The sequence below is a fragment of the Anomaloglossus baeobatrachus genome, chromosome 1, assembly GCF_048569485.1.
Source record: "Anomaloglossus baeobatrachus isolate aAnoBae1 chromosome 1, aAnoBae1.hap1, whole genome shotgun sequence".
In the NCBI taxonomy this organism is placed as follows: domain Eukaryota; kingdom Metazoa; phylum Chordata; class Amphibia; order Anura; family Aromobatidae; genus Anomaloglossus; species Anomaloglossus baeobatrachus.
In genome coordinates this window covers 747,224,851-747,242,641 of record NC_134353.1, presented here as the reverse complement: position 1 = coordinate 747,242,641, position 17,791 = coordinate 747,224,851, and the positions used below count along the sequence as shown (strand labels likewise).

The 17,791-nt window shown below is 48.1% G+C and overlaps 1 protein-coding gene across 6 annotated transcripts in view; it reads right to left on the bottom strand.

Moving 5' to 3' along the window:
* KDM2B (lysine demethylase 2B) overlaps window positions 1–17,791 on the bottom strand; it is a 244,672-nt gene that overhangs the window by 208,420 nt on the left and 18,461 nt on the right. For 3 of the 6 annotated variants that reach the window (XM_075323468.1, XM_075323476.1, XM_075323495.1), the window contains exon 5: window positions 4,787–4,965. In XM_075323468.1, the coding sequence (XP_075179583.1) occupies window positions 4,787–4,965 (179 nt within the window). Of the gene's footprint in view, window positions 1–1,608; window positions 1,677–4,786; window positions 4,966–17,791 lie in introns of those variants that run through there. The other 3 variants (XM_075323486.1, XM_075323512.1, XM_075323504.1) reach the window with 3 other exon arrangements.

The window sequence follows — 17,791 nt, the reverse complement described above, 5'->3', positions numbered from 1 at the left end:
AAGAAACATGATAGCAGATTCCTATAATTTCTCCACCATAGTTTTTGGAGATACTTTAACTCAAATAATTAGGTAAGGACAAATAGACAGAAATCAGAGTATATTGTATCAAAAAAAAAAAAAAAAAATTTTAATAATATTCTTCAAAATATTTTTATAAAAACACTTTATTTCAAATTGCTAAAATCATCACAAGGTCAAGAAAAAACATCACCAGAAAAAACATATAAACACATAAACAGAGGGGATCTCTGATCCAAAGGATTATTGGTGAAAAAAGCAGAGGATCATTTCATATCAAAAAATCTATATCATAAAAATATCACCCCTGTCCCTTCACCAACATCCATAGTACAGCACTAATACATATATTAATTGATAAATAATAAATATACAGATATATAAATATTATATCGATATATCAATAATATACATATAATAGCTCCAATGTAAATAGCCAATGTTCAAAAGGAAGGTTTTTACTCCTATAGACAAGAGCGGAATAAACGAGGAATCTCCTCTATATAAATATAACTTCTCCTTTAAGAGTGATATTCCTATGTCCATAGGTTTAATAAGGGGCAATGAGTTATAGTTTATTTAATAGCTTGCCCACTCAAGCTGTTTATAAATGCCCACTCCTCCCAAATAGAATAAATTACTCCCTTAACAACAGAGGCCAATAATAAGTGTAACAGACATCAATTTGCCATACTTGCCTAATATACGATCAGAGACACCCTCAAAAGCTCGACGTACGTTTCAAGGGAAACCAGCCTCCTGATGAAAAGGTTTCCCTTGAAACGTACGTCGAGCTTTTGAGGGTGTCTCTGATCTTATATTAGGCAATATATTATATAATATTATAATATAATATATTTTTTTTTGATACAATATACTCTGATTTCTGTCTCTTTGTCCTTACCTAAGTTTATAAAAGTAGTAGCAATTTTCCATATTGGTACGTGAATCAAACGTAAAACTGTAAGAGGCTGTCCAAGATAAGGAAACCATGGCTGCTTCTAGTAGGAGTGTTACCCCAGTCTATGGGCCGTGCCAGGACTCGCAGCCTAGCTCCAAGTGAATGTGGCTAAGCTGCAATAAAACAACCTGTGGACAGGTGTGGAGTGGTTTGATTTCTGAACACATCCATGTTCCTCTACATTTTAAGGCTATGTGCGCACGTAGCGTTCTGTCCCTGCAGAAATTTCTGCAGCGATTTGAACAGCACACGTGCGATTCGAATCGCTGCAGAAAGAAAAAAAAAAAAAAAAGCCGATTCCATGCGCTCTGAGTGCAGCCCCTGCCATAGACAGAGCGGGGACAGCATGCAGAGCGCACGGAATAAATGACATGTCATTTCTTAGAACGCGCGCTTCGGGCAGCAGCCGAAGCGCTGCGCTCTAATACGCCACATGCGCACGTCTCCTGCACAATCTCCATAGATTATGCTGGGGACGCAGGACACATGCAGTTACGCTGCGGTGCAGATCGCAGCGTAACTGCATGCCAATACGCAACGTGCGCACATAGCCTAACATGTCCAATCCTTTATTCTCAGACAATAAAAGCACAAGCAGCTTTTTCCACTTTCCACTTTCAGAACACAAATGTTTGAACAGGGAGCATGTATAGTAAATGATGGACCCAGATCTCGAGAACCATCCTCTGAAATGTGCCGCTATCACTGGGGAGATAGTTATAACTTACACCTCCTCTCCGCTAAAAGCAGCTGCTCCTGTAGACACACAATAGACAATGCTCATCTATTCAATGGTTAAACAGTTTCCGCACAAGGGCTGATGCAAGCTACCTTCTCCTCATCCAGCATAACAGCAGGGTGGTCATACGTGACACTTCATCCAGGCATTTTTGAAGATGGGCGAGTGCCAGAAATTACTTTATACCTAATAGTTGCTATTTTGGTGTACACTTTCTGTGGGTATACTGAACACCATCACTTCAGTTCAATAGTCACACCAACTTTTCGCTTGCAAATAAAAGCCCAAAAATAAAAAATTTTTTAAAAAAAATGGCCCGAGAATAAAGAGAAGTTATGTACAGAAAGTTACCTCCAGAGCGGGTCAGAGCGCAGTGAAAGGACGAAACTGGAAGTGTGCATGGTGAGGATTTGCTCTTATTGCAAAGCATTGCTCCTAATCCAAGTTACAAATTGTTAGAAAGCTTTGCTTGTCTTGCGAAACGCCTTTAAAACAAAGTTACTTTTAATCCAAGGTTCCACTGTATAGTGTCCTTTTGAAATGTGGTGACAAACAAATAATTATAGCTCTTAAAAAGAGTTGTCCATTACTAGGACCACCCCTTGTCCAAGTTTCCCCCAAGTAAATAAAAAAATCTTATACTCCCCTCCCGTACCAGCACTCCCGCAACTCTCAGTTATGGGGTTCACGTGAGGTTGTTATGTCACCCAAGCCCAGAGTCAAATCCAGCCTCTCTCTCCCCGCCTTTAGACCAAACGAGCTGTCAACAGGAAGTGAGCAGCAGCCGCAGCACTCACTTCCTGTTGATTGCGCATTGGTCCAAAGGTGGGAAGACAGAAGCCGACGCTAAGCGGACATGGGGACTCACAAGACGTCGCAACCTCAAATGAGCCCTGGCACCGCTGGAACGGCGTTGGTACACGAGGTGAATAAAGATTTATTTTATCTTGGGAAAATATGTGGAATCCGAAGGGGCTGTCCTAGTAATTAACAACCCCTTTAAAGAGTAACTGTCAGCAGGTATTTTTTCCATTTAAACTGATAGCAGTAAAATAGAGGAAGAGAGCCAGATTCCAGGATGTGTAACTTATTAGGTTGAAGTTTTAATACAATCAGTATTTTTTCAGCAGGACATTATCACTGGCTGACTAGGTCTCATATGCAGACAAGTGAGGCCACTCCGTGTAACCCTGCCTCCCCCACTGATTGGCAGAATCCTATGTACACTATGCATTATCAGCAAGCTGCCAATCAGTGGTGTGGGTGGGCCTATACAGAGCTCAGCATTCTAACCACTGCTACTGAGAAAGCAGTGATTCTATCAAAACTGTTCCAACCAGCCCAGAAAGTGACACATTCACATTTCTGGAATCAGGCTCTCTGCCCCTACATAATGCAGCTCTCGGATTACATATCAAAAATTTGCTGACAGGTTATTATTATTATTATTATTATTATTATTATTTATTATTATAGCGCCATTTATTCCATGGCGCTTTACAAGTGAAAGAGGGTATACGTACAACAATCATTAACAGTACAAGACAGACTGGTATAGGAGGAGAGAGGACCCTGCCCGCGAGGGCTCACAGTCTACAGGGAATGGGTGATGGTACAATAGGAGAGGTTCTTTTTATATCAAACCAAAGCATAGGTCATGTCCAGATATCAGTAAACTAGAAGTTAGATTTATATGATATCAGTTACCAGATGTAATATATAGAAAGCTCTCTATATCTGGTCAAGATTTGTTAATCCTATTACAGTCACTATCACAGCTAGTTATGTGAATATTTATGTGGGTGGTGATAAGGTCTACATAATGTTTGTACAAAGACAGAACACAGGCAGATAATGAGATCAGTGAAAGTTCATTTTTATCTACACACATACTAATATATATATATATATATATATATATATATATATATATATATATATATATATATATATATATATATATATATATATATATATATATATATATATATATATTTATTTATTTATTACACACACACACACACAAAATAAAATGCAGTAGCGTTTAAACAGGACCAACCACCAGGATTTTCCTATAAAAACTAAAGCCAGTGCTGTACTGGCGCTATCATGCCGATTCTATACATACCTTAAGCTGTGAGATCGGATGTATACTTCCTGAAATATAGTAAAGTTTGTGAAATACACTTACTTGATTGATAGCAGCTACAGAATATCTAATAGGTGGGTTGAGTTTTGCTAGTTATTCCCGCCCCTGTCTGCCTGCCAGTCCTTCCTCCCCTGTCTCTGTTATTATAGGGGGAGGAAGTTCAGGGGGGAGGAAAGACAGGCAGGCAGAAAGGGAAGGGAATAACTAGCAAAACCCAACCTACCCATTAAATATTCTGCAGCACCTATCAATCATGTAACAGTGTATTTCACAAACTTTACTTGCCTATATTTTAGAAAGTATACATCTGATCTCTCAACTAAAGGTATGTTTAGAATCAGCGTGATAGCCCCAGTATAGTACTGGCTTTAATTTATATATGAAAATCCTAGTGGTTGGTCCTCTTTAATCAGTTAAGAAGCTGCATTCACATGTTGTGGGTGAGTTTTCTTTTTCTTTTGCCACAACCAAGGTAAAACTGCAATGTGTTTGCCAAGATTAGAAACAAACAAAAGAAAAAAAAGTTACAGGTTTTTACAAAATAAATAAAAAAAAAAGAAGAACAGCACTGGAGCCTCAACCTGTGAACACAACCCAATTGTAATAACCAGTAAAACATTTGCAAATATGGGAGATGCAATTGAATTGAAGAAAATACTTTTCTTTGAAAAACTTTGTTCTACTGATAATTTTTAATTTACACACAAATTTACATATATTTTTACATTATACGTTGAAGGTCTTTAAAGTCTCCCATTACAAGGAATGGTTTTTCTAAATTAAAAATGTGTAAATGGCCAAAGTTGAAGAAGTTTGTCCTGGCGACAAACTCCCTTCCTGCTGATCACTTGGGACTGATATTGGCTAGAACTTATATTGGGATGTAAACACCCCAACTTTAATCAGATCACCATACCACAGTTGGCCGCTTGATTACTTTTTCTAGCTTGGTGTGGCTGAACTCCAGGCTGATCACATTGTATAGTTTTTCCCTTTCAGTTTCTGGTGTTTCGAAGTATCGGACAAACTGTGACATACTCATGTCTCTGGCCTTCTGTGTGTTCACATCCATCACATCCACTATCCGCCGGCTTCCTACAGAAGAAGAGATGTTTTAAGCCAAAATATAAAGAAGAAAAATGATACCTCTATTATCCAAAAACTAAACTGTATGAAATACATGACTAGCATAGTGATCATCGTCAGGCTGGATTCACACGTGTGTCATGGTCCATACTGACTGGCTGTGGCTGTTTTCTGACCCGAACGTCAAAGCTTCATATATACCTACCGTATATTTACCCGAAAATAAGACATACCCTGAAAATAAAACCTACCATAATTTTACAGGATTTTTGGAGCATGCTTGAAATATAAGCCTGACGCCTAAGATTAGCCCTAATTACAGTCAGGGCCAGCATAGGGGAGGCAGAGTTAAACTGGGCTATTTCTCAGGGACCCCACTATTTTAGGAGCCCCCAGCATTTCTATTCCGAGATTAAGACTGCTTATGACTGTGAGGTTATCAAAGGACTCTTCACTGCAGGAATATAAAGGAACTGAACAGGAGACAGGCTGGTATGCAGAATTGGCATTAATGGGAAGGGAGAGCAAACTGGACAATTTCACAGGGACCTCATTCTCCTAGGGAGCCCCAGTGTTTCTATCGTGATGTCACTGTTTGGAGAGTTATGTTGATGTTCCAGAATGTGATATGATTATATTTAAATAAATTTTGATTTTTGTGTTCCGTTACACGCAATGACATCGCTAACAAGATATCGCTGGGGTCACAGAATTCGTGACGCACATCCAGGCCTAGTTAGCGACGTCGTTGAAAGTTACACGTACGAGCGACCGCTAACGATCAAAATTACTCACCTAATCATTGACACGTCGTTCTAATCCCAAATGTCGTTGCTCGTGCAGGACGCAGGTTGTTGGTCGTTCCTGAGGCAGCACACATCGCTACGTGTGACACCCCAGGAACGACGAACAGCACCATACCTGCGCCCTCCGGCAACAAGGTGGACGTGTCTGTCATGCGGCTGCTCTCCGTCCCGCCGCTTCTATTGGGCGCCTGCCGTGTAATGTCGCTGTGACGCCGCACGAATCGCCCCCTTAGAAAAGAGGCTGTTTGCCGGCCACAGCGACATCGCAGGAAAGGTAAGTACATGTGACGGGGCCTAGCGATGCTGTGCGCCACGGGCAGTGATTTGCCCGTGACGCACAAACGAAGGGGGTGGGTGCGATCGGCAGCGACATCTCTAGTGATGTCGCTGCGTGTAAAGTGGCCTTAAATGTGAACGGCTGTCCATGAAACAAAAATAAAACCTCCTTTGAAAATAAGCCCTAGGCCATCTTTCGAAGAGAAAAATAATATAAGACCCAGTCTTATTTTTGGAGAAACACAGGTTAGATTTTGGGTAGGGGACTGCGGCCAGTCTGTAAATCACAAACTGCGACATGCGTTATTCTTAAAATATTCACCTGACTATAAGTCTATTAGCTTAACCCCTTAGCGTCCCATGACATACTGGATACGTCATGGATCATTAGGTTAATCCCCACCCCCTCCGCGCCGATCTGCACACATAAGCTGATTTCAACAGCTGACGTGTGTCTGCTAGTCACCAGTGGAATTGCGTTCCACCCGTGCCTATTAACCCCTTACATCTTGCTACTAAAAATCTGTCAGCGAGATGTACAAGCGCGCAGCCATAACGATGACTTACCCAGCCCCCATCGGAAGTCACATGACGTGATCACTTGATTTTAGGTGGTTGCCATGGTAGCACAGTGTCATGTGATGACGCCTGTAGCTAACATAAGTCACTTTCTCTCAAGGCCGGAATAGTGACGGCATTTAAAGTAAAGCAGCATATCTGCATATCTCAGCTCTGTAACTGTGATCTGGAGATATAGAAAAGTGATCAGACAGCTGATCCATATAGTCCCCTAGGGGACCTAGTAAAATTAAAAGTTTAAAAAAATAAAATAAAAATACCTAAAAGTTCAAATTACCCCCCTTTGCCCCATTGAAAATTAAAGGGTTAAAAATTGAAAAAATATACACATATTTGGTATCGCAGCGTTCAGAAATGCCCAATCAAAATATAAAATCAATTAATCTGATTTGCAAACGGCGTAGCGGCAAACAAATTCTAAACGCCAAAAAAGAGAATTTTGTTTACTTACCGTAAATTCTTTTTCTTATAGTTCCGTAATGGGAGACCCAGACCATGGGTGTATAGCTTCTGCCTCCGGAGGACACACAAAGTACTACACTAAAAAGTGTAGCTCCTCCCTCCTAGCATATACACCCCCTGGATAACCAAATATAGCCAGTTTAGTGCAAAAGTTGAAGGAGGACAGCCACCCACAAGTAGAGATAGAGCAAAAAACCGGAACAACCGGAGCCTCTTTCTACAACAACAGCCGGTGAAAACACACGGAACAAGAAAACTGCCAACAGGCAACAGGGAGGGTGCTGGGTCTCCCATTACGGAACTATAAGAAAAAGAATTTACGGTAAGTAAACAAAATTCTCTTTTTCTTCATCGTTCCTTATGGGAGACCCAGACCATGGGACGTCTCAAAGCAGTCCATGGGTGGGAATAAACAGAAAACTGAGAAGTAGGCGAAACCTAACTTCACAAATGGGCGACAGCCGCCTGAAGGATGCGTCTGCCCAAACTCGCATCTGCCGAAGCATGAGCATGCACTTGGTAGTGCTTCGAAAAGGTATGCAGACTAGTCCAAGTGGCAGCCTAACAGACCTGCTGAGCCGTAGCCTGGTGCCTGAAAGCCCAAGAGGCACCGACAGCTCTGGTCGAGTGTGCCTTGATCCCCGGCGGGGGAGGCACTTGAGTACACTGGTAGGCATCGGAAATGGCCGACCTAATCCAACGAGCTAGGGTCGGCTTAGAAGCCGAGAGGCCCTTACGCCGACCTGAGGTCAGCACAAAAAGAGAGGTGCACCGCCTAAGAGCAGCGGTGCGAGAAACATAGATCCGGAGCGCCCACACCAGATCCAGAGTATGCAACGCTTTTTTAAAGCGATGAACAGGAGCCGGACAAAAGGAAGGCAAGGAAATGTCCTGGTTAAGGTGGAAAGGAGATACCACCTTAGGAAGAAAGTCCAGAGTCGGACGGAGAACCACCTTGTCTTGATGAAAAACCAAAAAAGGTGACTCCGAAGAGAGAGCAGCCAAATCAGAGACTCTCCTGAGGGAAGTTATGGCCACTAGAGAGACCACTTTCTGTGAAAGACGAGACAAAGAAACCTCCCTAAGTGGCTCAAAAGGGGGTTTCTGCAAGGCCGTGAGGACCAGATTAAGGTCCCAGGGATCCAAAGGCCGCCGGTAAGGCGGAATGATGTGAGATGCGCCCTGCATGAAGGTGCGCACCTGAGACAGCCGGGCGATACGCCGCTGGAACAATACTGACAGAGCCGAGACCTGTCCCTTGAGGGAATTGAGGGATAGTCCTAGCTGCAGACCGGACTGTAGAAGGACAGAAGGGTCGGCAGGGAAAAAGGCCAAGGAGCATGGCCGGAAGAGCGGCACCAGGACAGGAAAATTCTCCAGGTCCTGTGATATATCTTGGCCGAGGAAGACTTCCGAGCCCGAGTCATAGTGGAGATGATTTCAGGAGGGATACCAGAAGTCGTCAAGATCCAGGACTCAAGAGCCACGCCGTCAATCTGAGAGCCGCAGAATTCTGGCGGAAAAACGGACCTTGTGAGAGATCTGGACGATGCCACGGCACCTCCACGGACAGATGGAGCAGGTCTGGGTACCAAGCTCGCCTGGGCCAGTCTGGAGCAATGAGGATGACCCGACGGCCCTCCATTCTGATCTTGCGCAGGACTCTGGGCAAGAGAGCTAGAGGGGGAAACACGTAAGACAGACGAAACTGGGACCAATCTTGAACCAGCGCGTCCGCTGCAAAGGCCTGAGGATCGTGGGAGCGAGCCACGTAAACCGGAACCTTGTTGTTGTGCCGGGATGCCATTAGATCCACTTCCGGAGTGCCCCACTTGTGGCAGATTGTCCGAAACACTGCCGGATGCAGAGCCCACTCGCCGCTGTCCACGGTTTGACGGCTGAGATAATCTGCCTCCCAGTTTTCCACGCCTGGGATGTGGACTGCGGATATGGTGGACTTGGAGTCCTCCGTCCACTGAAGGATGCGTTGAACCTCCAACATTGCCAGGCGGCTGCGTGTCCCGCCCTGGTGATTGATGTAGGCAACCGCTGTCGCGTTGTCTGACTGGACTCGAATGTGTTTGCCCGCCAACAGATGGTGAAAGGCTAAGAGAGCTAGAAGCACAGCTCTGATTTCCAGCACATTGATCGAGAGGGCTGATTCGGACTGAGTCCAAGTGCCCTGCGCTCTGTGGTGGAGATATACTGCTCCCCAGCCGATGAGACTGGCATCCGTGGTGAGGATCACCCAGGACGGGGCCAGGAAGGAGCGTCCCTGAGACAGAGAGAGGGGCCGAAGCCACCACTGAAGGGAACCCCTGGTCTGTGGCGACAGAGCCACCAACCTGTGCAAGGAGTAAGTCCGCTTGTCCCAACAGCGGAGAATGTCCAGCTGCAGAGGACGCAGATGGACCTGGGCAAAGGGAACCGCTTCCATTGACGCCACCATCTGACCCAGCACCTGCATTAGGTGCCTGATGGAATGACGGCGAGACCTCAGCAAGGAGCGCACCGCCAGATGGAGGGACTGCTGTTTGACTAAGGGCAGCTTTACAAGTGCCGGCAAAGTCTCGAACTGCATCCCTAGGTACGTGAGACTCTGGGTCAGAGTCAGAGTGGACTTGGGTAGATTGACAAGCCACCCGAACTGGACTAGAGTGGCGAGAGTGAGCGAGACACTCCGCTGACAGTCTGCACTGGATGAAGCCTTGACCAGAATGTCGTCCAGGTAAGGAATCACTGCCAACCCCTGGAGGTGCAGAACCGCAACCACTGCTGCCATGACCTTGGTGAATACTCGAGGGACCGTGGCTAACCCAAAGGGGAGAGCCACGAATTGGAAATGTTCCTCTCCGATTGCAAAACGTAGCCAACACTGGTGTGAAACTGCAATTGGCACATGCAGATAGGCATCTCTGATGTCGATGGATGCTAGAAAATCTCCTTGGGTCATTGAGACAATGACTGATCGCAGAGACTCCATGCGAAAATGCCGCACCTGAACATACTTGTTGAGAAGCTTGAGATCCAGGATGGGCCGGAAGGAACAGTCCTTTTTGGGGACTAGGAAGAGATTTGAGTAGAAACCTCTGAACCGTTCCCGGGCGGGAACCGGTACAATTACCCCGTTGGCCTGCAAGGATGCCACGGCCTGAGAGAAGGTGGCGGCCTTGGAGCAGGGGGGAGTGGACAGAAAAAATCTGTTTGGCGGGCTGGAAGAGAATTCTATCCTGTAGCCGTGGGAGATGATATCCCGCACCCACTGTTTGGAGACGTGTTGAAACCACACGTCGCCAAAGTGGGAGAGCCTGCCACCGACCAAGGACGTTGCTGGCGCGGCCAGATAGTCAAGAGGAGGCTGCCTTAGTGGCAGCGGCTCCTGCGGTCTTCTGAGGACGCGGCTTCGTGCGCCAGCTGGGTTTTCGGTCCTTGGCTGAGTTAGTGGACGAGGCTGAGGGCTTAGAGGATGACCAGTTAGAGGAACGAAAGGAACGAAACCTCGACTGGTTCCTGCCCTGGACAGGGTTCCTGGTTTTAGTTTGTGGCAAGGAAGTACTCTTCCCGCCAGTAGCTTCCTTAATAATTTCATCCAGTTGCTCGCCGAACAGCCGGTGCCCAGCAAATGGGAGCCCAGCAAGGTACTTCTTGGAACAAGCGTCTGCTTTCCACTCTCGTAGCCACAAGATCCTGCGGATAGCGAGGGAATTAGCCGAAGCCACCGCCGTGCGGTGAGAAGCCTCCAGAATGGCAGACATGGCATAGGATGAAAAGGCTGAAGCCTGGGAAGTTAAGGCAACCATTTTGGGCATAGAGTCCCTGGTGAGGGAATGCATCTCCTCCAGAGAAGCAGAGATGGCTTTAAGAGCCCATACTGCTGCAAAAGACGGGGAGAACGAGGCCCCTGCCGCTTCATATACAGATTTGGCCAGAAGGTCAACCTGGCGGTCAGTGGAATCCTTAAGTGAGGTGCCATCAGCCACAGATACAACTGTCCGGGCTGAGATTCTAGACACCGGAGGGTCTACCTTTGGTGAATGAGCCCACTCCTTGACCACCTCTGGTGGAAAGGGAAAACGGTCATCAGAACTACGCTTTGGGAAGCGTTTGTCAGGACAGGCCCTGGGCTTGGTCACAGTGGCCTGAAAACTGGAGTGGTTAAAGAACACACTCCTTGCTCTCTTAGGTGAGGTAAACTGGTGCTTTTCTACCAGAGAGGGTTGTTCCTCTGATACTGGTGGATTGAGGTCCAGTACAGAATTAATGGACGCAATCAAAATCACTAACATCTGCATCACCTTCGGTCAGATCAATGGGGCACATGGAGGTAGCGTCCGAGCCCACAGTAAAGGTATCCTCCTCGTCCTGCGATTCAGCTCGTGAATCAGAGCCGCGGGACGAGGAAGGAGAGGAGCCCCTGCGTCTCCGTTTAGGAGGACGGGGTCTGAACTCTGAGCTCTGCTGAGCGAGCCGTAGCAGCAGAGGCGCCCTGAGAAGGGGGCTGATGCATGCTCAGCAGAGTCCGGGACAACTGTCCCATGGAGTCGGCAAAGGACTGGGAGATAGAGAAGGATTCTACCCAAGCCGGGGGTTCAGCCACCGGAGCCGGAGCAGCCGGAGGGACCACTGGGAGTGAGACTCCAGGCTGAGGCACCACCATGTTAGAGCAGGCATCACAATGTGGATATGTGCTCGGTTCAGGCAGTACGAGCTTACATGCAGTGCATATTAAGTACAGCCTTGCAGCCTTGCTCCTTGTGTGAGACATGCTGCTGAAGTGGGGGTTCTGAGCAGAATGGCCCCCAGAGAGTATATAAGCAGGTCCACAACCGGAAGTTGTGGCTTACCAGACCGTTTGTGTGCCCTCCAGATCCCACAGGCCGGACCCCCAGAGAGATGCTGCAGCCAGCTCCGATCAGTGTGGGAACGCTGATAAAATGGCGCCGGAGCGAGGAGAGGGGGCGGGGCCTACTCAGAGCGGGATCCGGAGGGCCAAGGAGGTATACAGGGGAGGGAATCTTTCCTCAGAGAGGAGTGTCCTTTCCCTATGACCGAATAGCTGCTGGGCGGAGCCCCCTGATAACCACGTCTCAGATACTTAGCTTGTGAGACGCAGGGCCAGGTCCCTGAGGGATGAGTGCTCCGTCCGGCAGGATCCAAAAGGGGCTGCGGATGGAGACCGGTCTCCTGCAAGGCAGGAAGAACCGTGCTGGCTCCCACTTCAAGCCAGAGCCCGAGGGGATGGTGAAGGAGCGCGGCATGAAGGGCTCCAGCCCTGAAATCAACCTTAACAACACCGCCGACACAGTGGGGTGAGAAGGGACATGCCGGGAGTCCAGGCTTGGACCCGCTTTTCTTCAAACTCTTTCAAAAAATCAAAATCAGATGAGAATGCATGTGTGGATCTGTGCCTCCTGAACACAAAGCATTGAACTGGCTATATTTGTTTATCCAGGGGGTGTATATGCTAGGAGGTAGGAGCTACACTTTTTAGTGTAGTACTTTGTGTGTCCTCCAGAGGCAGAAGCTATACACCCATGGTCTGGGTCTCCCATAAGGAACGATGAAGAAATTATGTTTTTTGGTTGTTGCAAATTTTGCGCAAAATGCAACAACAGGCGATCAAAACGTAGCATCTGCGCAAAAATTGTAGTTAAAAACATCAGCTCGAGACGCAAACAAAAAAGCCATCACTGAGCCATAGATCCCGAAAAATGAGAATGCTACGTGTTTCAGAAAATGGCGTAAAACGTGTGCCACATATTTTGGACAAACTTGTGATTTTTTTAACATCTTAGATTCAAGTAAACCTCTTCATGTTTGGCATCTCCAAACTCGCACCGACTTCAGGCATCACAGCGACACATCCATTTTACCATATAGCTCCCATGGTGAATAAAATATCCCAAAAACTATTGTGCGATCACTTTTTTTTTTTTTTTCAGTTTTTCCACACTTACATTTTTTTTCCTGTTTTCCAGTACACTATATGGTAAAACTTATAGTTTCATTAAGGCTACATGCGCACGCTGCTTTTTTTCCTGCTTTTTTGCTGCTTTTTTGGCTGCAGTTTTGTCAGCTGAACTTTCTGACATCTGACTTCCCAGCAAAGTCTATGAGAAGTCAGATTTGTCATGCGCACACTGCAGTTTATTTGTCAGCGTTTTTTTTGTCAAAAGTTTGTCACAAAAAAAATGCAGCATGTTCATTCTTCCTGCGTTTTTGTCAACATTTGTCACCCATTGAAAACAATGAGGGCATCAAAAACGCAGGAAAAATGCATGCTATCAAAAGTGGTGCATTTTACCTGCCTTTTACCTGCGTTTTTGGTACCAAAAACGCAGGTGATTTGTCAGGAAGTGAGGTCAGGCAAGTGGTCCCGTCCCGTCTTCCACGTGTTCCCCGAAGTACCGCTGTCCCCAGGGGAGATGATGTGGAGGACGGGACTATCAGCAGCGGCGGCAGAGAGAGGGATGGACATTGTCAGCTGAAAACATTGATTTTTCCCTCTCGCTGCTGCCGCCGCTGATAGTCCCGTCCTCCACGTGTTCCCCGAACTACCACTGTCCCCAGCGTGCACGCACAGGGGAGATGATGTGGAGGACGGGACTATCAGCAGTGGCGGCAGCGAGAGGGAAAAAATCAATGTTTTCAGCTGCCAACGTCCATCCCCCTCTCGCTGCCGCCGCCGCTGAAAGTCCTGTCCTCCACGCTCCTGTCGTCAGCTCCACGCTCCTGTCAGCTCCACGCTCCTGTCGTCAGCTCCACGCTCCTGTCATCAGCTCCACGTAGTAGCGCGATCAGCTGAGCTGTCACTGAGGTTACTCGTGGCCACCGCTGGATTCAGCGGTGGCCGCGGGTAACCTCGGTGACAGCTCAGCTGATCGCGCGGCTGTCTTCATTAGCTGCATGGAGGTGACCGGAGCGGCGGTGTCTGCTGCTTCTCCGGTCACCTGCATGCAGCAGAGCTGGATGCGACGCTGGAGCATCCTGGATTACGCCAGACATGGAGGGCTTTGTCGGGGTTAATAAATTGGTAATGAGGGAATGTGTTTGTGTTTTTTATTTCTATTAAAGGATTTTTCGGGCGTGTGTGTTTATTTACTGTAATTTACAGATTAATCATGGAGGGTGTCTCATAGACGCCTGACATGATTAATCTAGGACTTATTGGCAGCCATGGGCTGCCAATAACTCCTTATTACCCCGATTTGCCAACGCACCAGGGCAAATCGGGAAGAGCCGGGTACAGTCCCAGAACTGTCGCATCTAATGGATGCGGCCATTCTGGGCGGCTGCTGACTGATATTGTTAGGCTGGGGGGCTCCCCATAACGTGGGGCACTCCATCCTGAGAATACCAGCCTTCAGCCGTATGGCTTTATCTGGCTGGCATTAAAATTGGGGGGGACCGCACGCCATTTTTTTAAAATTATTTATTTATTTCTAAAAATTTTTTTTTTCAATTCAACAAGCTTTATGGGCTTGTTTGAACTGAAAAATACATGAAACAATTGTTGACAAAACTGCAGCCAAAAATGCACCAAAAAAGCACCTACATTTTTTGTGACATTTCCAGGCTCTCTCTGACAAGGTGCAGTTTTGGCTGCAGTTTTGTCTGCAGTTTGTGAACACGAAAAAGAAGCAGAGTGCGCATGTAGCCTTAAAAGTACAACTCGTCCCGCAAAAAGAAGGGAATTTTGTTTACTTACCGTAAATTCCTTTTCTTCTAGCTCTTATTGGGAGACCCAGACAATTGGGTGTATAGCTTCTGCCTCCGGAGGCCACACAAAGTATTACACTTTAAAAAGTGTAACCCCTCCCCTCTGCCTATACACCCTCCCGTGCATCACGGGCTCCTCAGTTTTGGTGCAAAAGCAGGAAGGAGGAAACTTATAAATTGGTCTAAGGTAAATTCAATCCGAAGGATGTTCGGAGAACTGAACCATGAACCAAAAGAAAAAACAGCCCGAAGGGCACAGGGGCGGGTGCTGGGTCTCCCAATAGGAGCTAGAAGAAAAGGAATTTACGGTAAGTAAACAAAATTCCCTTCTTCTTTGTCGCTCCATTGGGAGCCCCAGACAATTGGGACGTCCAAAAGCAGTCCCTGGGTGGGTAAAAGAATACCTTGATAAAAAGAGACGAAAACGACCCCCTCTTACAGGTGGGCAACCGCCGCCTGAAGGACTCGCCTACCTAGACTGGCATCTGCCGAAGCATAGGTATGCACTTGATAGTGTTTCGTGAAAGTGTGCAGACTAGACCAGGTAGCTGCCTGACACACCTGCTGAGCCATAGCCCGGGGCCGCAGTGCCCAGGACGCACCCACGGCTCTGGTAGAATGGGCTTTCAGCCCCAAAGGAAGCGGAAGCCCAGAAGAACGGTAGGCTTCAAGAATCGGTTCCTTGATCCACCGAGCCAGCGACAAGGACAAAGAGCGCATCTGAACGGCGCAGGGGCGCCGTGCGAGACACGTAGAGCCGGAGTGCTCCCACCAGATCTAACGAGTGCAAATCCTTTTCACATTGGTGAACTGGATGAGGGCAAAATGAAGGTAAGGAGATATCCTGATTGAGATGAAAAGGGGATACCACCTTAGGGAGAAATTCCAGGACTGGACGCAGAACCACCTTATCCTGGTGAAAAACCAGGAAGGGGGCTTTGCATGACAGCGCTGCTAGCTCCGACACTCTACGGAGCGATGTAACTGCCACTAGAAATGCCACCTTCTGCGAAAGACGTGATAAAGAGACATCCCGCAGCGGCTCGAAAGGTGGTTTCTGAAGAGCCGTTAGCACCCTGTTAAGATCCCAGGGTTCCAGCGGACGCTTGTAAGGTGGGACTATGTGGCAAACTCCTTGCAGGAACGTGCGGACCTGCGGAAGCCTGGCTAGACGCTTTTGAAAAAATACGGATAGCGCCGATACTTGTCCCTTGAGAGAGCCGAGAGACAAACCCTTGTCCATTCCGGATTGAAGGAATGAAAGAAAAGTGGGTAAGGCAAACGGCCAGGGGGTAAAACCCTTATCAGAGCACCAGGATAAGAAGATCCTCCAAGACCTGTGATAGATCTTGGCGGACGTTGGTTTCCTGGCCTGTCTCAAAGTGGCAATGACATCTTGAGATAACCCTGAGGACGCTAGGAGCCAGGACTCAATGGCCACACAGTCAGGTTGAGGGCCGCAGAATTCAGATGGAAAAACGGCCCTTGAGACAGCAAGTCTGGGCGGTCTGGGAGCGCCCACGGTTGACCCACCGTGAGGTGCCACAGATCCGGGTAGCACGACCGCCTCGGCCAATCTGGAGCGACGAGAATGGCGCGACGACAGTCGGACCTGATTTTGCGCAGCACTCTGGGCAGCATCGCCAGAGGGGGAAATACATAAGGCAGTCGAAACTGCGACCAATCCTGAACTAATGCGTCCGCCGCCAGAGCTCTGTGATCTTGAGACCGTGCCATGAATGCCGGGACTTTGTTGTTGTGCCGTGACGCCATGAGATCGACGTCCGGCGTTCCCCAGCGGCGACAGATCTCTCGAAACACGTCTGGGTGAAGAGACCATTCCCCCGCGTCCATGCCCTGGCGACTGAGAAAGTCTGCTTCCCAGTTTTCTACGCCCGGGATGTGAACTGCGGAGATGGTGGAGGCTGTGGCTTCCGCCCACAGCAGAATCCGCCGGACTTCCTGGAAGGCTTGACGGCTGCGCGTGCCGCCCTGGTGGTTGATGTACGCGACCGCCGTGGCGTTGTCCGACTGTATGCGGATCTGCCTGCCCGCCAGCCACCGATGGAACGCCTTTAGGGCTAGATACACTGCCCTTATTTCCAGAACATTGATCTGAAGGGAGGACTCTGTCGGAGTCCAGGTTCCCTGAGCCCTGTGGTGGAGAAAAACCGCTCCCCACCCTGACAGGCTCGCGTCCGTCGTGACCACAGCCCAGGATGGGGGCAGGAAGGATTTTCCCTGCGACAGAGAAGTGGGAAGAAGCCACCACTGAAGAGAGGTTTTGGCTGCCAGGGAAAGAGAGACGTTCCTGTCTGGGGACGTCGACCTCCTGTCCCATTTGCGGAGAATGTCCCATTGGAGTGGGCGCAGATGAAACTGCGCAAAGGGGACTGCCTCCATTGCTGCCACCATCTTCCCCAGGAAGTGCATGAGTCGCCTCAAGGGGTGTGACTGGCCCCGAAGAAGAGAGTGCACCCCTGTCTGCAGCGAAAGCTGTTTGTCCAGCGGTAGCTTGACTATCGCTGAGAGAGTATGAAACTCCATCCCGAGATAAGTCAGTGATTGGGTCGGTGTCAACTTGGACTTTGGGAAATTGATGATCCACCCGAACCGCTGGAGAGTCTCCAAAGCGACGGTCAGGCTGTGTTGACACGCCACCCGGGAGGGTGCCTTGACTAGGAGATCGTCTAAGTAAGGGATCACCGAGTGGCCCTGAGAGTGTAGGACCGCCACAACGGATGCCATGACCTTGGTGAAGACCCGTGGGGCTGTCGCCAGGCCGAAAGTGCATCGGCTCGCTCGGGGGGCGGAGATGTTCTGAAGAAACGAGTCGGAGGACGAGAGCTGAACTCTATCCTGTAACCGTGAGACAGAATGTCTCTCACCCATCGGTCTTGGACATGTGGCCACCAGGCGTCGCAAAAGCGGGAGAGCCTGCCACCGACCGAGGATGCGGTTTGGGGAGGCCGAAAGTCATGAGGAGGCCGCCT